Raw genomic sequence first — 23271 nt, forward strand, 5'->3', positions numbered from 1 at the left:
CAGGCGGAATGAAAAATGTAAATTACTTACTGAAGATCTTGAATCGGTCTTGTAGGTTGTCTCCCGGCAGCTGAGGTAGAAGGAGCGCACACTGCATTCACTCTTAGCCTCTGCTTATCACGAACCTGCATATGTAATATTTATGTCAATTAACCTATTTGGAAAAATCGTTCCAGTTAATGTTTTTTCCAGTTTTCTCAACGCCTGCCTCCCACACATTCCTTTCAACATTTGCTAGTTCCCTCTTTACCATACACATCCCCACCATCCCCCCCCACACACCCAACACCACCCCCGCACACACAACCCTCAATACACACAAACGCACGCGCTGCACAAACGTGTCCCCCCACACACACACACACCCATCCACAAGCACACACACCCACCCCCTCTCATACACACACAAACATACACACCCTTCCCACACACACGCACGCCCCCCTCAAGCACACACAAACATACGCACCCCCCACACACACCCACCCAACCTACAAACCCCACCCACACACATTCCCCCACACACACACACACGCGCGCCCCACACACAAACACGCATCCCCCTCATACACACCCAAAAACCCCTCCACACATTTCCCCCCCCACAACGTGCACATGTCCCTGACACACGCGTCCCCCCAACACACGCCCCCCCTGCACACACAAACATACGCACTCCCCACACACACACTCCCCCCACGTACACACATCCCCCCCCAACACACACACTCCCCCCTACCCCATGCACACACACTTCCCCCCACCACCCCACGCACGTCCCCCACGTGCACACACCCCCCCCACCCCATGCACACACACATCTCCTGCCACGTGCAAACGTCCCTGACTCACTCGCCCCCCACAAAGGCCCCCTCTTCCACACACATGTCCCCATCGCGCGCACCACCCCACACCACACACACATCCCACCCCACACGTACCAACGTGCCCCCCCACCACACACATGCACGTGCCCCCCCCACATGCATGCGCCCCCCCACACGTACACATGTGCCCCCCCCTCATGTACACACACACGCGCCCTCCCCCCCACATGCACACACGGCCCCCCTCCCACACGTACACACACGCGGCCCCCCCCACACGTACACATCACCCCCCCCATGTGCAAACGTCTCTGACTCACTCGTCCCCCCACACAGACCCGCTCTTCCACACAGATGTCCCCGTCGCGCGCGCCACCACCACACACGTGCCCCCCCCCCACGCACGCGCACTCTCCAACGCACGCGCCATACCTCCCCACGCACGCTCCACCCCCCCACGCACGCCGCCCCGCCCCCCCCACGCACGCACACCCCCCCCGCACGCACGCACACTCTCAACCCCCACGCACACACATTCTTCCCCCACACACACATTTCCCCCCCCCACACACACACACATTCCCCCCCACACATTACTCCCCCCCACCACACACTCCCCCCACGCACACACACATTCCACCCCCCCAGAGACACACATTCCACCCCCCCCCACACACACATTCCCGCCCCACACACACACACCCCCCACGCACACACACATTCCCCCCCCCACGCACACACACATTCCCCCCCACCACGCACACACACATTCCCCCCCACGCACACACACATACCCCCCCACACGCACACACACACTCCACCTCCCCACACATCCCCCCACCCAACACACACACTCCCACCCCCCCCACACACACACACACTGCCCCCCCCCACACACACTCCCCCCACCACACACACACACACTCCCCCACACACACACTCCCACCCCCCACACACACACATTCCCCCCCCACGCCCACACACACATTCCCCCCCCACGCCCACACACACATTCCCCCCCACACACACACACACTCCCCACCCCCCCCCACACTCCTCCCCCCACCCCACACACACATCCCCCCCCACACTCCCCCCCCCCAACACACACACACACACTCCCCCCCCAACCACACACACACTCCCCCCACCCCACACACACACACACACTTCCCCCCCCCCCACACACACACACACACCCCCCCCCCCACACACACACCCCCCCCACACACACACACACTCCCCCCACACACACTCCCCCCCCCACACACACACAACACCCCCCCACACACACACACACACTCCCCCCACACACACACTCCCCCCACACACACACACACACACCCCCCCACACACACACACACACTCCCCCCACAACACACACACACTCCCCCCACACACACACACACACTCCCCCCCACACACACACACTCCCCCCCCCACACACACACACACACACTTCCCCCACACACACACACACACACACACTCTCCCCCACACACACTCCCCCCCCCCACACTCCCCCCCCCCCAACACTCCTCCCCCCCCCCACACACACACATTCCCCCCCCCACACACACCACTCCCGCCCCCCCCACACACACACTCCCCCCACCCCCCACACACACACACATCCCCCTCCCCCACACACACACACACTCCCCTTCCCCCCCCACACACACACACACATCCCCCCCCCACACACACACACACACTCCCCTCCCCCCACCCCACACACACATCCCCCCCCCACACACACACACACACTCCCCTCCCCCCACCCCACACACACACACACTTCCCTCCCCCCCCCACACACACACACACTTCCCTCCCCCCCCCACACACACACCCCCCCCCACACACACTCCCCCCCCACACACACACTCCCCCCACACACCCACACACACCCCCCACACACACACACACTCCCCCCACACACACACACACACTCCCCCCACACACACACACACACTCCCCCCACACACACACACACACTCCCCCACACACACTCCCCCCACACACACACACCCCCCACACACACACACACACTCCCCCCCCCACACACACACACTCCCCCCCCCACACACACACACTCCCCCCCCCACACACACACACTGCCCCCCCCGACACACACACATTCCCTCCCCACACACACACACACTCCCCACCCCCCCAACACACACACTCCCCCCCCCACACACACACTTCCCCCCCACACACACACATTCCCCCCCACACACACACATTCCCCCCCCACACACACACACTCCCCACCCCCCCCCACACACACACACACCCCCCCCACACACACACACTCCCCACCCCCCCACACACACACACACTCCCCCCCACACACACACACATTCCCCCCCCACACACACACTCCCCCCCCCCACACACACACACATCCCCCGCCCCACACACACACACACATCCCCCGCCCCAACACACACACACATCCCCCGCCCCACACACATTCCCTCCCCACACAGACACACACATTTCCCCCCCCACACACACAATTCCCCCCCACCACACACACACATCCCCCCCCACATACACTTCCCCCACCCACACACTCCCCTTCCCCCCCACACACAAACACACATACCCCCTCCTCACATACACACATCCCCCTCCACACACATACACACATCCCCCCCTCCACACACACACACATCCCCCCTCCACACACACATCCCCAATACACAAACCCCCCCACACACAGGACAGGATGAACCTGGATTTCTGCCCTGCTGTAAATTTAAAAAGATATTTTGATAAATTTAGGCTCAGTTTAATTTAGCTATGCACGGCCTAATTACTTGCCCCCAAAATAACCCTTTAAATTGTTTTAGCTCAACAGAGATACAACCATCAGGCAAAGACTCAGACGCTGAATTCGCAAATAATACCAAAGTTTAATGAATAATAGTTAAAGTAAAACAACAATACACTTGGCAAATAATTAATGGAGCAGAAGAAACAAAGGTATACGTATCGATAAAACTACAGAATTCATGACAGTCTGTGTTGGCCATCCATTTGAAAAGTGGAAAATGGCCTTAATGTTTCTCACCAACAAGTATTCTGCCTCTGTCTTGGAGGAAAATTGCACTATCTGGGGTCCAGGCCAACAGGAATTCTGCCTCTATCCCTTGGCCCAATGATATACTATTTGTTCTCACGCCAGCAGGAATTCAACCTTTGTACCCAAAAATACACAAAGTTCCCAGTTTCCCTTCACTTGGTATACACCAACAAGATGGTTCCAGAAACCCTATGTTACATCTAATTCTGGCATTACCTCACCTTAATTCAAAGTTGCTGTTAACAGCCAATTGATCAATGTAGCAAGGGTTAATGTCATCGGATTTGTCCGTCTGCGCACATTGCCTTAAACATGAAGACAATGGACCATTTTAATAAATATTCTTCATGTCAATACTGCACAAGTGCCTTATTCATTAGGCCCAGTACTAGACTAGTCAAGGACAGTTTGTTTTGATAGGGTTCTCTACTGGATAGTGTAGGTTCCTTTCTCAAAATATGCTGTCACAGCATGTTTAAAATACAGATAGGAATGTTATCAGAAAAATACAGAAATAGATACAATCTGACGTTATCAACTGTTTGATTCATTACTTATTCTTCAATTACAGAGTAAGTGAGGTAATCTTCTAATAATCATCTGTTGCTGGTCGGTTGCTACCTTACAATGCTAATGATTAGTATACTAAAATATTGCATAGTTTGGCAGCGGGTGTTCCAAATCACAAAATGGCTTCTTTATATAATGTGTTGGTACAAAATGGTGGCTTGAGCTTGTTAGCCTTTTGCAGGATACAAGTTTGTAAAAAGACTTTAAAAATTGTCAAGCTAAGCAGGCAAACTAAATCAAAATCTAGGCCAGCTTTCACTGCCCGCAGCCCAAACTTAGTTCATGCTCTTGCTCGAAATCAGCAAACAGATCAATACTGGTAGCTTTCTACTCAGTAATAACACCAATCTGCACATTAGGTATCTGAAATTAGCATCTCAGCTGACTAGTGCATCAATTAAAACATTATAAATATTAGTAAAATTGGTACAATATAAAGTAAACAACGTCATTTGGTTGCACCGGTGCCAATTTAGGTTTGGATGACTGCAGAGATCAGCAGGGCAGTGGCCATAGGTTTGTTGGGATATCGACAAGGACATTCTGAAATGAACCAGTGTGTGGTGTGGGCCTATGAATAACAGAGGGCAGAAAAAGGAGGATTGGCAGGGGAAGATGGGTAGGCAGGTACAGCTGCAGAAAATTAAGGAACAGATTTGACAATCACTTTAGCTAAAACATACTACAGAGATATTTAAACAATTCCTTTCTTAAATTTGCTTACGAAAGACCAAAGCAAATGCAACTCATGAAAGTCTCTGCTTGTACTGACCTCACTAAGGAATACACCCATGTCATCCATGTTCACACAAACAAAGGCTCTCAGATCATTCATTGAAATGTGGTTTTCAATGTACTTGGCATTTCTTGAATCCTTCATATTAAGCTGTAAAAAGGTAAAAATAAAATTTTAAAAATTAAAATGAATCAAACATTTTTCACAATTTAGGCCACAAGCATAATCCACAAACTCTTATTTTCAGACCAACATAACTGATGAGTGTTGTGAACAACATTTATGCATTTCATGGCAATGCACTTCCAAAAAGGTGGATCATTCTTTTTGACCAGAGAAAGAAAGTTGAAGGGTGAAGGTTAGTAAAATACAGAACTGCAGAGGGTGAAAGAAGATAACTGAGGTGCCACCAAATTTTGGTTTCAAAAATCTTGGGGATTATACGAACAAGACAGTTTGAACGAATATTTGCAATTCCCATTATGAAGTAAGAGACTGTGTCTTGATTCCAATGTGGAGAGGTTGCAGAGAAGAGGAAGTAGTCTGTGGGGAGGCTTATAAAACTTGAGATAAATAAAAATAGCAATCATAATCACAAAATTACACGGAATTACAGGCAAAGAAACAGGCCATTCAGGCCAACTGGTCTACACCAATGTTTATTCTCCACACGAGTCTTCCCCACCCTATTGAACAGTAAATAACTAGTGGGCACAGATTCAAGGTGATTAGCAAAAGAACCAGAAGCAGCATGAGGGAAAATTTTTTTTGGCAACAAGTGGTTAGGATTTGGAACATATTGCCTCAGAGTGGCAGATACAGATTCAATAGTATCTTTCGAAAGGGAATGAGATATGTGAAAGAGAAAAAAACAATTGCAGGGATACAGGCAAAGAGTAAGGCTAACTCTTCAAATGAGCCGCTGCAGACTCGAATGTCTTCCTTCTGTGTTGTACTATCATATGATTATCTCAATAGAGTTCCATATTCTAAGCACGCTCTGACATAAAGTAACTTCCTAATATATTGACTGTTAAGAACTTTAGTCTAGAGGAAATTCTAAATAAGGCACTGTGATTTCTGTTCCACCCACATTCGCCTCCAAACCAGACTTTGTTCTGTATCCATCCAGCAAAAAAAACTTTCCCCAATTCATTTACAATTGCACTCTCAAAAAGCTCAACAGTATGGCGTTTGGCCTTCTTTTCACTATGACATTTCTGTAGCTACTGGTCTGCTCAACCATACTCTCACCTCCACCTTTAACCCCTTTACTTTACCATTACTTTCTCTTGCCCTGGCCATTTCCCCCTGACACAGCCCTCATCTCCAATCAAGGAATACAGACTTGAATGGATAAGGCAGACAACTGGTTTACCCACTCATCATCGTATCTTGCAGGGCCACATAGAGCGCTAATGGGTCCTGCTTTTACCTGCTAAAACTGCTCACTATTCCAGGATCATCCTGGAGTGCAATGGTAACTCTTGGCTTTTCTTTACTGCAAACCGTCTTCTTCATCTCCTCTCTTGTTTCCTCCACCCTCACCTCCAACAAGCGTGAGGAGCTCACGGATTTCCTTGTCACCAACATTGAAACCATCCGATCAACTGCTTCTGCCACTTCCCTCCCTTCCCCTAGCCTACCAGGCCAAACTTCCTCCAAGACATCTCCTTGCCCTAGCCATGAACCCTGCATATTTCTAGTTTCTCTCCTATCTCTCTTCATGTCCTCTCCAAGCTCATCTTATCCATGAGACCCACCTTCTGCACTCTCAACACTATTATCACTAAAATACTGACCACCCTTCTTCTCTTCCTGGCTCCCATGTTAGCAACATTGTTAGCTGTTCTCTCCTCAGGTTCTGTCACTCTGTCCTTCAAATCTGCTGTCATCACATCTCTCCTCAAAAATATAACCCTTGACACTTCTGTCCAACTGCCCTTTCTTCTCTAAGATGCTTCATTGTGTTGCTCCCTCCCAAATTCGCACTCATCTTTCCCGGCATAAGACGTTTGAATGCCTCCAATCAGTTTTCCACCCCTACCAGTACCAAAATGGCTCCTGTCAAAGTCACTAATGACATCCTATGTTATTGCTGCAAAGGCAAACTATCCCTCTTGGTCCACACAGACCTGTTTGCAGCCTTTGACATAGCTTTCCATACTATACTCCTCCAATGCCTCTCCACCATTGCCCAGCTGGATGGGACTATAGTCACCTGGTTTCATTTTCATCTACCTAAATCATAACCAGAGAATCACCATTAATGGCTTCTTTTTTCATTCCTACACAGATATCTCTGCTGTCCCCCAAGTTTCTATCAGGTGACATCAGCCAAAAAAAAAAACCCATTTCCAGTCAGCTCTACCTCACCACCATATCTCTTGGCTCTTCCACTGTCTCTAAACTATCACTGCTTGTCCGGCATCAAGTACTGGATGAACAGAGATTTCCCCCAATTAAATATTGGAAAGGCTGCAGCCACAGTCTTCGGTCAATGCTAAAACTCTATTCCATAGACACTGATCCCATCTGTCTGCTTGGCAACTGTCTGAGGCTGAGTCAGAATGTTTGCAACCTTGGTAGCTTGCAGGAGGCGATAGTGGCATTGCCACTGGACTGGTAATCCAAAAACCCAGGGTATTACTTTGGGAACCCGGGTTCGAATCTCACCATGGCAGATGGTGGAATTTGAATTCAATAAAAAAATCTAGAATTAAAAGTCTAATGGTGACCATGATTGTCGATTGTTGTAAAAACCTACCTGGTTCACTAATGTCCTTTAGGGAAGGAAATCTGCTGTCCTTACCTGGTCTGGCCCACATGTGACTCCAGACCCACAGAAATGTGGTTTGAATCTTCAAAGCCCTCTGAACAAAGGCAATTAGGAATGGCCAAAAAATGCTGGCCTAGCCAGCGATGCCCACATCCCATGAACGAATAATTTAAAAAAAGGACCCAGAGATGAGGTTCTGACCACTTAACCACTATCATCAAGATTGCCTGCTTTCACCTCTGTAACATCACCTGACTCTAGCTTATCTGCTTTCGAAACCCTCTTCCATGTTTTTGTTCCATCCAGACTGCCAATGCTGGCCTTCCAACTTCCATCCTCCATAAACTTGAGGTCATCCAAAATTCTCCTGTCCAGTTTCCAACTTGAACCAAGTCCCATAGACCCATTACCTCTGTTTGCTGACCTAATTAAAGAATGTCTCAATTTAAAATTCTCATCCTCGTTTTCAAATACCTCCACAGCCTTACGGCATCCTAACACTCCCTACCTCTGTAATCTCTTCCAACCCCACAACCCTTCTGAGATCGCTGTGCCCTTCTCGCCTCTCGACCATCCCCAATTTTAATCACCCCTCATTGGCAGCCGTGACTTCAGCTGCCTGGGCCCTAAACTCCTGAATTCTCTCCTGTCACTCTCCTAAGACTTAGGACTGAAAACCTATCTCTTTGAGCAAGTTTTTGGTCATTTGCCCTAGTATCTCTTTATTAGCTTGGTGTCAAATTCTGTTTGATCATACTCCTGTGAAGAGCCTTTGAACATTTTATTATGCTAAAGGTGCTGTATAAAGACAAGTTGTTAAAACTTGTATCTAACTATCCTCCAATTATTGCACTTTGCTGCAAAAATCACCCTGCTTTTAGCAGAAATTGCTACGGCTTCAGCCATGAATTATTTTTGTTATAGCTCAGAGGCCCTCAGTAGACTAGCTGTTGTAGTGCGCTGCTTAAACAGACAGCAGAAGAAACAGGCTCTGTTTTCTGTATAATGGACAGTTTGCTCCATGACCTGCTGTAGTTCCATGTCCTGCTGTGTCAATGGACACTCTGAACAACAGTACGAGACAGTGAGAAAACAAAACAGGAACATAAACACGACTAAAGCACACATCACTTTCTCTGACTAATTGTAAATAATGCCACCACCAATTCACTTGTAGCTATTTGAAAAGAGAACTTTACCTCAAGCATTATTGGCTCATAGATGTGTCCACGGAATCGGTTCCTGTTCTGCCTCAACCATAAGACAGCATTGTACGTATCTCTGAACCCATTTCGAAGACTTGCTTCTTTAATGTGCATCATGTCTTCAAGTCTCTTGATGTTAGCCATAACATCTGTGTTTCAAATAATGGTACATTACTCAAAGGGCCACCCAATTTTTGCACTGACTGTAAGCGAGTAAAAAAGTTGCTATATGATGCCACAAGCTGAGTATAACATTAATACAAATGTTTATTGGCAGCAATTAATTTAAGCAGTCCTACCAAAATATTTATCCCATTGCTGATTAACAAAAAAGGTTTCTAAATTGAATATTACAACATATCTTTATCACCATAAAAATACACCATGCAATTTTAATCATATCATCTGTTTTAGGGCATTTGAATCATTTTATTCATCATTCTGTAAAAGGTGCCAGCCCCCCTTAACATCTTGAAGTAAATTCTGCCCAGTTATTATCAAAATCTGTTGTTTCTCTGGATCTAGCTGGCAACTTTTGCTGCAGCCTGCAGGAACTCAGGCATTGTGATGCCAGTTCAATTCTTTGATCCAGTCTCATCATATTTTGATTTTTTTTTTCTATGCCTGGCTTGCCCAACCTCCAGCTCCCACATCTTTAATCACTGGAATTTGTAATCTTGCCAGAACACACTTTTTTTCTCTTTCTCCAGATTTTCTTTCTCTCTCCGTAGGTCTATTTTTTCACTGTCAATGGCACCCTTATCCTGTTGAACTTTCCGGAGGGCACTACTGATTTGGTCTATTTCTGGTTGCACGTGGTCGTAATTCCGGGTTGTGTTCAGCTCGTTCTGCAAATCTTCAATCATTTTCTTGGTGTTGCTTATTCTTTTCTGGCGGTCAATTTCCTCATCATTTTTCATTCTTAAACGTTGCTGAACTTCTTCAACCTTGAAGAAAAAAGGTCCTTTACTCAATTAAATCAAAATACTAGTCAAATTAGAGCTGATTTCGATCCTCTCCAACTTGAAAACTGCTTTACAACATCAACATTACACTAAGTTTATGGACAGTAGAAAAGCAACAGTTGTAGTCACATAAAAAATATTGTGCAACAATTAATTGTGTTACTACTTTCAAGTCAGCTTCAAGGAGCAAATATCTACTGTGAACCGTATGAAATGCAAAGTCCTTCCTTATTTATTAAATTCATTGGATTCACTATCAAAAAAATTCATTAAAAACTCTATTAGGTCTCCCCTTAGCTAGTCCAGCTCCAAAATAATCTAAATCTTTCCTTATAACTAGAGTTTCCTACGTTAGCATTTGGCATCACTCTGGTGAATCCAAAGTCATAGAGAGCGTAGCATAACCGTGTTCTTAACTGTGACGCTTATAACTGCACAGAGTATTCTAACTGTGGCTTAACCAATGTTAATCAGGATTCTCGGCTGATATCCCCTCCTTAATCCAATGGTGTTGATGTCAATTGCCACACTTCTACAGCAAGGCCACTCGGTTCATAACCTCATTACAGACTTCATCAAAGCATGGACCAAAGAGCTGAATTCCAGAGGCAAAGTGAGAGTCAAGGCAGCACTTGACCGAATAGGGCATCAAGGAGCCCCAGCAAAATTGAAGTCAATAGGAATTGGGGAATAAAAGCAAAAAACTGCGGATGCTGGAAATCCAAAACAAAAACAAAAATACCTGGAAAAACTCAGCAAGTCTGGCAGCATCTGCGGAGAGGAACACAGTTAACGTTTCGAGTCCAAATGACCCTTCAACAGAACTAAGTAAAAATAGAAGAGAGGTGAAATATAAGCTGGTTTAAGTGGGGGGGGGGGTGGGACAAGTAGAGCCAATGATAGGCGGAGATAACCAAAAGATCTCACAGACAAAAGGACAAAGGGGTGTTGAAGGTGGTGATATTATCTAAGGAATGTGCTAATTAAGGGTAGAAAGCAGGATAAGCAAGGTACAGATAGCCCTAGTGGGGGTGGGGTGTACAAAAGGAAGATGGTTGTGATTGTTGGAGGCTAATCATCTCAGTCCCAGGACATCGCTGCAGGAAATCCTCAGAGTAGACTCCTAGGCATAATCATCTTCAGCATAATCATCTTTATCAACGGCCTTACTTCCATCATAAGGACGGAAGTGGGGATGTTTGCTGAAGATTGCACAGCGTTCAGCACTATTCATGACTTCTCAGATACTGAAGCAGTCCGTGTTCATGCGCGACAAGACCTGGCAACACTCAGGCTTGGGCTGATAAGTGGCAAATGACATTCACGCAAATAAGTGCCACACAATAACCATCTCCAACAAGAGAGAGACTCAAACCATCTCCCCTTGACATTCATGGGCATTATGGCTGAATTCCCCCACTACCTTTGACCAAAAACTGTGGCTACAAAAGCAGGTCAGAGGCTGGGAATTCTGCGATGAGTAACTCACCTCCTGACTCCCCAAAACCTGTCCACCATCCACAAAGCACAAGTCAGGAGTGTGATGGAAAACTCTCCACTTGCCTGTATGAGTGCGGCTCCAATAACGCACAAGACACTCGACACCATCCAGGATAAAGCAGTCTGCTTGATCGGCACCCCACCCACCAACCTAAACATTCACACCCTTCAACACCGATGATCGGTGGCAGCAGTGTACTACATACAAGATTCACCACAGCAACTCACCAAAGCTCCGACAGCACCTTCCAAGCCCGTAACCTCTACCACCTAGAAGGACAAGGCCAGCAGACGCATGGGAACACCACCATCTTAAAGTTCCCCTCCAAGGCAAACACCACCCTGACTTGGAAATATATCGCCATTCCTTCACTGTCGCTGGAACTACTTTCCTAACAGCAGTATGGGTGTATCTACAGCACATGGACTGCAGTGGTTCAAGGCAGCAGCTCACCACCACCTTCTTGAGGGCAATTAGGGATGGGCAACAAATGCCAGTCTTGTCAACAATGCCCACATCCTGTGAAAGAATAAAAAAAATTCTAACTAAGCTTAACTAACTGGGCAGAAGAGTTCCACCCTTTGAAGTGCTTCCTGACATCACCCCAAAATGGCCTTGCTCTAATTTTAAGGTTCTGGCTCCTTTTTCTGGACCCTCCCACCCAGCACAGGAACCCAGATGGAAATAATTTCTCTTTCTACTCTAACAACTCCTTTAATCATCTTAAGCAGCTTACTTAGATCATTCCTTAATCTTCCGTACTCGAGGGACTATAATCCTAGGCTATGGAGCCTGTCTTTTAGCTCCAGTGCAATTCTGGTGAATCTACACTGCAGATAAATTTATTAGATAAATACAATTTTCAGAGTGGCCTTGAAGGTGGTTGGTGTTGGAAGTTGCCAATACTAAATTTTTGCACACAAGTCATTCTTCTCAAATTGTGACTACAACACAAGTTGGAGACGGCCATTTCACTGTGTCTAGTTGTGTGATAGTTGGCCTTAAAGTGCTCAATACTAACAATGTTTCCAATGGAGAGGCATTTTCATTTCCTTGCAATGCTATTTCTCAGACTGAGGAGCACAAAGATCTCAAAAACGTTTGTAGGTAAAGTTGTACCAACCTCTTTGTCTTTCCGTTCCAAATAATCTTGCTTTTGTTTGCATTCCTGAGTGGTTTTCTTAATTTCTGACCCCTACAAAAACAGGCAACTACAATCATTCCATTGAGCTATGTTAATACAGAAAAAAAATCACAGTTTAAGGGCTGTAGATATGTTAATCAAATATGTTAATCAAATGATGGACATTAGAGTGGCATTGCTGATCAGATGAAGGTTATTAAGGGCTTCTTTCTTACATGCATAAGTAAAGAAATCACAGGGCACTCACTCCAACACTTAGTTACACAACCTCCCATCCCACATAATGGGGGGAAAACCTTCGCCAGAAGAACACTCTACCATAGTTCACACAAGAAGTCTTATCAAAAGCATGAAACACAAAAAGTCAATCCAAGCTTACTCCAATTCGGTGTTATACTATCAAGACTGTAATTATGTAGAATTTTCAGCAGATAGGGCAATTCATGGAATCATACAGCACAGGAGACCATCCAACCCTTTGTGCCTGTGCCAGCTCTTTGGTAGAACTATCCAATTAATCCCACTCCGCTGTGATTTTCCCACAGTCCAGTAAATTATTTCTCTGCTGACTAGACTGATCTCAGCCAACATTCCCAGGCTGAATTTTACCAGCCCCCAAGAGATGGGGGTGGGGGGGAGGAAGAGGTGGGGTTGGTAAAATTGCAAGGACCCTTGTTGGATCGGCTCTCCGACCATGTCCCTTTCTTGGGGAATTTTACATACATAAGGGCCCAATTAAGGACGATTGTACTGTGCCTTTGATATTTTTCCAATAACGGATTGAGCCCTGCTGCGCGAGGAGGTTGCAACAAAGCAGAGACAGCCTCCCAGTGGCAGCCTGGGTGGGTGGGGGGGGGGGGGAGAGTTTCAAAGTAAAGATGGGGCCAGGGGCAGGGATGGCAGCCCCTATAATTCCAACCTCACCCGGGGGGGGGTTTCCCTCCAGCACTTGTCCCCTCAAAGTTTAAAGAAAAATTTTCCCTACCTGCTGAAGGCAGCAGGTCTCCAGCCCGCATCAGTAACAAACACTGCTCCTGTTCTGATGGGGCTGGCAGTTCTCAGGGGAAAGATGCCATCCTGAATAGGACGGCAGCCGCAATGGCAGCCACTTTATTAGCTGCCGCTCATCAAGTTCAGGGGCAAGGTCCACCAGCTGCCCGTGCATGTCGGCGGCGGATATTTCCTGCCGATGTCAGGCCATTTGCCCGATCGGTTAAACTCTGCCCAGTTTAAGCTCACGAAAAGTATAGCAACTTCATTGAGGCATCTTGCACGAACAAAGAGTCAGCACTATCGGGAAAGGAGGAGAGAAGAGGAAATTAGGAAGATCAAAAGGTCTAAACAACTAGTAAAAGACAAATTTAGGATTTAAGAGTGTAGCCACTTGAATGGAATTCTGGGAAGTGAAGTGGAGACAAAAACCTGGAACAACAAAGTGATTGAGGACTGAAGGAGGCCATTCAGTCCATCACGCCTGTGCCTCATCATTTACTAAGCTTTTAGATGTCACAATCAGGGGAACTGCTGGGTGTTTCTGGGTGGATGAACTAGGATGAGCCAAACAACCATCATCCCTGTGAAGAAAAATTTCTCAACAAATCATAACATAGCAGTTCAACCAATTCTGCTCGGTTTCTCCATAATTAAACGTACTAAGTCATATCCAAAGTTTTCTTAAAGTTATGCAACTCGCATAACTCCATGAAATGCTACGTATAGATGCCCCACGGCTAAGATCAGAAGATTATTTCTGGCACCAATCAAACTTCTAACCTTTTCTTTTATTTTTGCTTCCTGCTCCCTACACTGCCTTTCAACAGCTTGAATTTTTCTGGTCATGGGAGCCTGGGCTTCTTTGAGCGCTTTCAGTTCTTGTTTTAGCTGGTCACGGACACGCTTCACTTCTTCGTGCTCCTGTCGAGCAACCTCGTATTCCTTAAAAAAAAAATGGAAACACTCAGGCGTTTACTAAAGCAAATGGTTTTAATTGTTTTTTTTTAAAGGTTTCAAAACAGTGACAATAAAAGTGCTAGATTATCTACAATATACAGTAAACTTTGTGTTATCCGGCATTCTACCAACCGGAATTCTCTACTACCTGGGAATTCTGATATTCCCCTAAATACAAATCATCACTTTACCAATCAAAAGCAATAACAAAGTTATCCAGATCCCGTACCTGTATTATTGCATACTTTGTTTTAATGTACTGTTGAAGATTAGAAGTAAAAAGGAATACAGTTCTTTACTTCCTGAGTATTTGCATATTAGTTCCTGCTACAAGTATTGCACTATATTCCATTGGTAAATTGAACACTCTGTTAATTGGCATTTTTGATTAACTGACACCATTCATTCCCCGTGCATGCCAGATAATAAAGATTTTATTGTAGTTTACTTTATTCTTTCAAAGTTCAAAGGGGTTTGGGTGAATCCTTGCAAAGTGTGCTATTGAAAGAGTTCCCACCATTACCCCTTGGAAATGATCATTCCCTCTTTCTGTAACACACTCCTGGTCCTTTGGCCACAGCAACCTATTACTGTAACTTTGAGTAGCATCTCAGGTTGTTTCTGTGTAGCCTGGTCCTTTGCAGCTCCTCTCTGCCCCATCTAAAATAAATGAGGACTTGCCTTTGGTGCCTCCTCAGACGAATCGGCAGCTTATACTGGGCGGAACCTGCACGCTATGTACTTGGCCCCATGAGTCCTGAAGTGGAGTTGGAGGTCTACTGATATCACAGAACCCTGATTTAAGTATCTAAATTAAGGTGTAATTGCTTGAAGCAGCTGCTCAGGCAGCTATTCCACGTACCCCAGCAAAATAGCGATGACAAAAACAGGCTGGTAAATTCAAATGTCTTCTATTCATCAGGCAAGCGGTTTCAAAATCTCCCCCCACATGTATGGTGAACAATGGTAGCCTATTTCTGCCTGTGTAGATAACAACCTACGCACAAACAATGATGGACAGAAAAAAAAAAGGCCCTTCCAGCCTGTACAACACAAATGTGATGTCCCGTCTATCACAATACAGAGGCATGCCGTCCCACCAAAGGCCATGTGAGGCAAAAAAAAAAATTAAAGAATTCCTCTCTGATCCACCTAGGTCATCAAAACAAGTCCCAGAGATTAACATATTCTACATTTTGACTGGATCCATTTGTAAACTGGAGCACAAAACTGGTTTCATGGGTAGGAAATTGACCAGTGCTATTATATTCATAAGGAGTTTACATTCACTGAAAATTAATAAGCTCTAGCATTGTTTTACAAACCAGAATTCTGGTCAGTTCTGCAGAACTGAGGCAAAAAGCTTTCTCGCATCATTACAAGGTCATAACTTACCACCCAGGGCCTCTTTCTTTCCAACATCTTAATTTTATCCAAGTGTCGCTGTCGTTCGTAATACCGCTGCACATCTTGCTCGTTACGTTCATTCCTCTGCTTCATTTTCTCCAAGGCAGCCGATTTTTCTTTACACGTATTCTACAAATGCATTAAACAAATCTTTTTGGATGCTGCCAGAAAGGAGCCAGACAATGCTTACAATAACAAAGACATATTTCCACATACCTCGAGTTCCTTCTCCTTCTCACGGTAGTTCTTTAAATCGCTGTGAAACTTGTACATTTCTGGTGGGCCAACTGATTTTTCAGTTGCTTCCAGCAGCTCAATTTTTGACATTTTAGCAAACTCCCCAACTTTCTCCTGTAAAATGAAATAGGAGTCATAACGAATGGTAAATTCAGCCAAAAAAAGAAATTTCAATAGTTACATGAAGACCGAACTGCTCCATTCAGCAATTTCATATCAAGCTGCTGTGCTCACTCAGAGATGTTATTCACATTTCTGCAAAAGATCGGGACAATAAAAAGGAAAGCATGCTTGGTACTAATTCTGCAACATTCCGAGCAACATGAACAGCTTTTCTCTCTTGAAAAGCGGCGTCTTAAGAGAATCTTCTATTGGTTTTAAAAAAATCCACAGCAGATGTTAGCCTTTCTTCCAATGAGGGGTTCTAAGCACCAGTGAATCATCTTACTCACCAATTTAGTGAGATGAAGTGCAAGAATTGGCAAACAACATAGGAGCACATTAGGTAAATCATTGCATTTATCCCTCTTTGCCTAAATCCTGAATGGCTCTTAATCACATCTGTTAATTAACAGCACAAGAACAGGCCATTCAGCTGACTGATCCATGCCCGTGTCCATGCTCCGCACAAGCCTCCTTCCACCCTTTTTCATCTCATCCTCCCAGCATAACCCTGATTACACTGACTAGCTCTTTGGGTGCACAATCTTTTATTTTCTTTTGAATTTTGGTTTAATTCAAGAGTTTCCAAAGTTAAAAATTAGTTGACAATGCGTATGGAGGTGGGAGAGGGGAGTTGATGAGCAACTAGAAAATAAGATTACTCTATGGTGAGGCACTCTTAATATCAAGTATTTCTCTCCCATACACATATATAACCATTACTGTCAAAAATCCTGCATATGCGCGAATACAGGATTGTAATCTTTTCTCTCAGTCAAATTGCAGAATCAATGGCCAATGCTTCTTTCAACTAATCAGATCCCAGCACAGTCTCTACAGTGTCCTTTCAGGGTGATTCCACAACAACCAGAATTATTTTTTACTAACTGCCCCAAAGAACTTCCTATGGACAGGGGGAAGCGATGCTAAACAGAAGAACTTAAAAGACGAGAGATAATTTTAAACAATGGCAACAAATTTGACTGAACGCATTCCTGAAAAGGTACACATTGAGGTGTATAGAGAAGTAACAAGGCAAACAGGTTTGGAGAAGAGCCTGCAAAGAGTAGGGCTAAGACGGCTGAAAGCCCTGCCGCTGATAAACTGCAAGGACAGGAGAGTGGAGTGAGCATTAGGCCAGCACTGAGGATGAAAAGGCTGGGTCATAGAAGGTTGCACAGATAAGATGGGTTTTGAATTCAGAGCACTGAAGGTTGTTCAGGACATAGGCAATGGGTCAGCAGGACTTAGAACAGGGCAGAGGTTTGGCTGAACTGGAGTTTGTGTATTACATGAAATATAGAGCAAGGAAACAGGAATTTAGTCAGATCAGTCGATGCCAGTGTTTATATTCCACCCGAGCCCCAACACACCTTCCTTCATCAAACCCTATCAGCATAACCCTTTCTTGCCTCCTCCCTCATATGCTTATCCAGCCTTAAATATATCAATATTGTTTGTCTCAACCATTCCCTGTGGTAGTAAGTTCCACATTCTCACCATTCTCTGGATAACGTTTCTATTGAATTCCCTATTTGATTTCTTGATGACTATCTCATATTAAAGGCCTCTAGTTTTGCTCTTGCCTAGAATTTGAAAATTTCTCTCTCTCTCTACTTGATCAAAACTTTTCATAATTTTAAAAACCTCTATTGGATCACCCCCTAGCCTCGTTTTTTCCCAGCCTGCTCATCGTTTCCTGACAGGTATAAAGTTTGGCATCATCCTTGTCAATCTTCTTTTTATCTTCTCCTATGGCTCAATATCCTTTAGTGATCAGAGCTGTACATGGTGTTCCAAATGTGGCCTAACCAAAGCTCAATACAAGTTCAGCATAACTCCTCCACTTATCAATTCTCTTTCCCTTGAAATAAACCACAGTGCTTAGTTTGCCCTTTTTATGGCTTTACCAACTGCTGTCACTAATTTTAGGAACTTACGTATTTGTACTCCCGGATCCCTTTGCTCCACTACCCCAATATCCAAGTAATATGAGATCTTGTTTTTCTAAGTAAAATGTTAATACCTCATGCTTAACAGTGTTGAAATTCACATGCCAATTATATCCCCATTCTACAAGTTTATTATGTCTTCTAATAATTTGTTACAGTCCTCCTCAGTATTGACTGTTTTCCCCACAACCCTGCAATTCGGGGCAACTGCAAATTTAGAAATTGCATTTTTGATTAAATTGCTAATATCCTTGTTCATCCTTTGAGCTGAAGATGACCATGTTCATCATCTGGGTATTTGGTAGGGTTCAGCTGGGTATGTGGGTGACTGCCAAGGCTGATCTGCGCCCAGGAGGTTCTGTTGCAAATGGGACAGGATACTGCAGACGATTGAGTTTTGGGTGAGCTGCTGGTTTAGGATTTCCTCTCCTTGCATTTTCTCTCTCCCTCTGATATGCATTTGCTTTTGAAGGAGGCTGCACTGTTTCTTAATCTGGTTGCGCCAGATGCATCGATCCTGGGCGAGCTTCTCCCAGGATTCGAAGTTGCTATCAAAACTTCTAAGTGAACTCCTTTAGTCAAAATTGTCAATATAAATTGTAAACAGCAGTGGTCAGCACTGATCCTTGTGCACCCCCACTTCCCACCTTCTGTCACCCTACTCAATACTTCTTTCAGCCAGCTAGTGCAGTACAGATCATAAGGAATGAGATCACTGGAAAAGAGCAGCCTTGGAAATCTTGTTCACTCATGTCTTTGTTGACTTCTACTGTTATCTAGAATTCAAAAGCCTCAACATTGTTTACAAATTCTTCCATGGTTTAATCTTATCCTACCGCTGCAAAGTTCTACAACTCTACGTCCCACCCTCTTCATCCTTCAGTGCTTTTGAGTATTCCACTTCCCCACCAAAATACATTTTTAAAAGCACTCAAGCAATATACCAAAAAAATTAAGAAAAATTAACAACCACAACCCTGGCACACGCTGCCACAATCTCATATGTAGCACCGCATCTGCTCACAGTGCTATGTACCCACAGTCAGGCTCAACTCAAACTCAACATCAGAAGGTCTAATGTAAAGACATGTATGAGTGTCATGCATGCAGGCCAAAGCCATACACAAGATAATTCATTTTGTTGCAGTCTCCAGGGTTAATCTTCAGCTACTTTTTCACTCTCCCTCCTCTAGTTTTTCCTTTGTAGATGACTTCTGCTGTTCCCCACGGGCAGACAAAAAATAAGTGAACAGAGAAATAAAGAAACAGAGAAAGACGGTGACACAGAGAAAAAGGCAAAAGTAAGACAGCAGACAGTATAACAGGCAGACATCTGAGACAACAAGGCTTCTTTTTAAGAGTTTCAAACCCTCTTGACGTGACCTAGTTTCACAACAACATGCAAAAGCTGCAGGTACAGCGAGTCTCCTTTTAAGTTCCCAGTATCTACCTTTCAGACAGAAAAAGGGGCACAAGCAGAACTATTCCAGTTGCAACCAAAGGCAGCATTAATTCCATTTTACGTGCTCTCGGATCTCGTGCTCATTGGCAGATAACAGAAAGACCACTTCAAAACCTCAATGGGAAACCAAGCAACCATGCTGGCTCAGTGTACAGGATATCACATGCAGAACATATCAATGGCCCAAATTGTTAATCAGGGATCAACTAGTTGTTAATAATCTGACATTTTCAGAGAAAATATTACTTTACACACTAACATTGATACCCAAGCCGTTTGATCAAAAAGGTCCATGAGTCCTAGGGTGGTGCCAACCAACGCTAGTATTAGTTCAGAGGAATGGGCATTGATCTAAAGTGCCAGTTAGTATTATTGTATAGTACAGTTCTGGAACACAAATCACCACACGTTAAAATTTATAGTTCGTATGGTAGGCTTACACCAAATGCAACCAGTCTTGTTGTGATTCAGAGGGCTAAATAAGGAATATGAACAATGTTTGCCCAGATTCAGGCTTATTACATCAATTCTTACATTTTCCACTTATTTCTGGCATAAACACACACCTGAGGTAAAAACTGGCAGAGATTCCCCACTTGGATATTCAAAGCAGAAGTCTGTTCTTCTACCATTTTCTGGGTTGCATGTTCTCCATTTATTTGCCAGACAGATTGATTGTTTAACACAGAAATCTCTCGGCTAACAATAAGGTTCTGTGGACGCTTGTAGCTGTAAAAGGCCAATTATTTAAATTACAAAAATTAAATCACTCTTCAAGAAGTTTATAAATTGAATGATAAAATTTAGAAAATAAACAGAGATCAACGTTGCTTCAATTGGCTTATTACGTACAAACGATAAGTGACCATTCAGCTCTTCGGGCACGTTCCGCTTTTCAATCAGACCATGCCTGATCTGTATTTTAACTCCATTTACCCATCTTGGTTCTGTAATCTTGCTGAACAAAAGTCTATTAATCTCAGTTTTGAAATGTATAATCAAATCCCAGCCTCAAAAGTTTTTTTTTGAGGGGGAGTGTGTTCCAGATTTCCACTACACTGAGCAGAGCTTCCTGAATGACCCAGTTCTAATTTTAAGGTTATGCCCTCTTGTTCTGGGCATTTCCCAGCAGAGGAAACAGTTTCTTTCCACCTGCCCTATGAACTCCTTTACTCAACTTAAGTACCTCAATTAAATCACCTCTTAATCTTCTGTACTCAAAGGGATCCAAGCTTACTCTGTGCAACCTGACCTCAAAGTTTAACACCTTTTTACAATGTATGAGGTGCAACAACTTTAAATTGAGAGGTTGTTACTTAGAGACTCCCACAGTGAGAGGTCCCAGGTTCAGTCTTTTGTCAGTACTGTATGCATTGATTTTGGGAGGTGCAGTGTTACATTTGGAACCTCTCCCAATTCTCTTTGTGTTCACTGCAGATAGCAGCTTCCGATAGCAGGCTAAAATCTCCTGTTTGAAACTTATACATACCATAGATGTGCTCTCTGCCAAAGGATGAAGAATTATCCATTTTAATTTCAGCTCTGAGTATCACAAGATTCACCCTAGTCACCCAATACACTCCTCTCTACTCCAAATGGCGGAACACAACATAGCATCATCGCATCATTCAAGCTCTCGGAAATAAAATAATATAGCAAATAACCAGGAGTGTAATATCTGACTTGCACAACATTTAAACTTCTCTGCAACAAAATATTAGAATACAGAATCCTTTCATTTTTGTCTGTTTGATTAATGCAACATGGGTGTACAGTTCAGGAAGCTTATCGCATTGTCACAATATGGAATCAGGCAGCTGAACAGAACTGAGAATAGGAAAAGCCTTTGAAGGTAGGCTACAACACATCAGAACCAAGCAGCAGAGTGTCTATTCATACCCCTGTGTCAGTCAATGTATTAGCCCAGGAGTTTGAGGTGAGTTGAGACTGGAGGCAGGGCACACAGTAAACAATTTATTTTACAGCACACAAGGTCTTTTTAAAAAGAGTCTCTGCCACCAAAACTGCAGCAAAATTCACTCAATAAAAGGAGGGGAAGTTCTCCAGCAAAACGCCATGAATGAAGGACAGTTACATAAGACAGCAGTGCAGTCTCCAGGTGTAATTGACAGGGAAATTATCCAATCAGTTCCATTCTGGACGGGAATAAAGGCACTACTATCTGTAGCCCCAAAGAAATTTGTTGTTACTCGGCAGGCAACCCATCATGTCATAATCTGATGCGTCCTTCAAATAAGCATCATTCTCAGTATTTTAGATTTCATTTGCATTTCCTATCTGACTTGAATATCAAATAGCTTGCCTGTTTCCATGTCTACCATTGACCCAGAGCATATTTGAGTGTTTGACCAGCATCTGAAAGTTTATGTGTTATTAACATTTTCCATCACGTTAAGGTAATTTCTAGCATTTCTGGTTTGTTAATACAGGCAAACAACATCAATGTGAATAAACTGCTGGGCTGGATGGAGCCATGAATGTCTGTCTTTAAAAGTGTCTCCAAAAAGTTTTGCTTATTGCAAAAACTGAAGTGCTACAATTTGTTTTAGCAACCCCAAACCAGAGGGATAAAACCTGGTCTCAGTTTCCACTCAACACTCTCCAACAAGCCTGTAGAAGTATGTGTCTATGTACTGGCTTAGTAGTAGGTACTGGTTAAATACAAAATTGATGGAAACTTGGGGAGCAGAGTTGTTTGGAGATTAGGAGTTCCCTGAAGTACACTTACTGCAGGGAATTAGGACTGGCCAAACCAAGATGTTATAGTGTCACCACTGGACTTTTATAAAACAATTTTACATGGATAGTTTACAATCGATCATACTTACAGTTCAAGTTCAATATATCCTTTGTTATATCCTCGTTTCACATAAAGGCCAACCTGTTCAAAAAATTAAAAGGTATATAATTTTTATACAGCCCTTTCAAATGAAGAATGAAAATGGCCCAAAAGATTAATTACTGCCAATCTTCCTGGCATGTAAATTAACTTTCACAAGTTTGGAGTCTCATTTCTTAAAATTTTAACTATTGTTGGAGACTTTTTAAAAATTATTTTATTTCTGAAGGAAAGAGTCTCCATAATTGTTAAAGTTAATTTACACGCCAGAGAGGTTGTCTGGCAGTAATTAAAACTGATCACATCTTTAATAGGGTACTTACACCAAAACAGACAATGGTTAGTGTTTATCTATGAGGCAAGTACATTAAATGGTGTGAACTTTCTGTATTTAAATGACAAGTCTCGCAGCGAGCTTTC

The 23271-nt window shown here is 44.3% G+C and overlaps 1 protein-coding gene across 1 annotated transcript in view; it reads right to left on the bottom strand.

The window, feature by feature from the left end:
- smc5 (structural maintenance of chromosomes 5) overlaps nucleotides 1-23271 on the bottom strand; it is a 68997-nt gene that overhangs the window by 24489 nt on the left and 21237 nt on the right. The window contains exons 3-12 of the mRNA XM_078529794.1: nucleotides 22841-22893; nucleotides 20558-20720; nucleotides 16395-16529; nucleotides 16167-16307; nucleotides 14595-14756; nucleotides 12801-12872; nucleotides 9903-10158; nucleotides 9206-9360; nucleotides 5264-5377; nucleotides 31-125 (exon numbers count right to left, since the gene is read on the bottom strand). Coding sequence (XP_078385920.1) covers nucleotides 31-125; nucleotides 5264-5377; nucleotides 9206-9360; nucleotides 9903-10158; nucleotides 12801-12872; nucleotides 14595-14756; nucleotides 16167-16307; nucleotides 16395-16529; nucleotides 20558-20720; nucleotides 22841-22893 — 1346 coding nt within the window. The remainder of the gene's footprint in view (nucleotides 1-30; nucleotides 126-5263; nucleotides 5378-9205; nucleotides 9361-9902; nucleotides 10159-12800; nucleotides 12873-14594; nucleotides 14757-16166; nucleotides 16308-16394; nucleotides 16530-20557; nucleotides 20721-22840; nucleotides 22894-23271) is intronic.

The sequence above is a fragment of the Cetorhinus maximus genome, chromosome 2 (assembly GCF_964194155.1).
Source record: "Cetorhinus maximus chromosome 2, sCetMax3.hap1.1, whole genome shotgun sequence".
NCBI classification, from domain to species: Eukaryota; Metazoa; Chordata; class Chondrichthyes; order Lamniformes; family Cetorhinidae; genus Cetorhinus; species Cetorhinus maximus.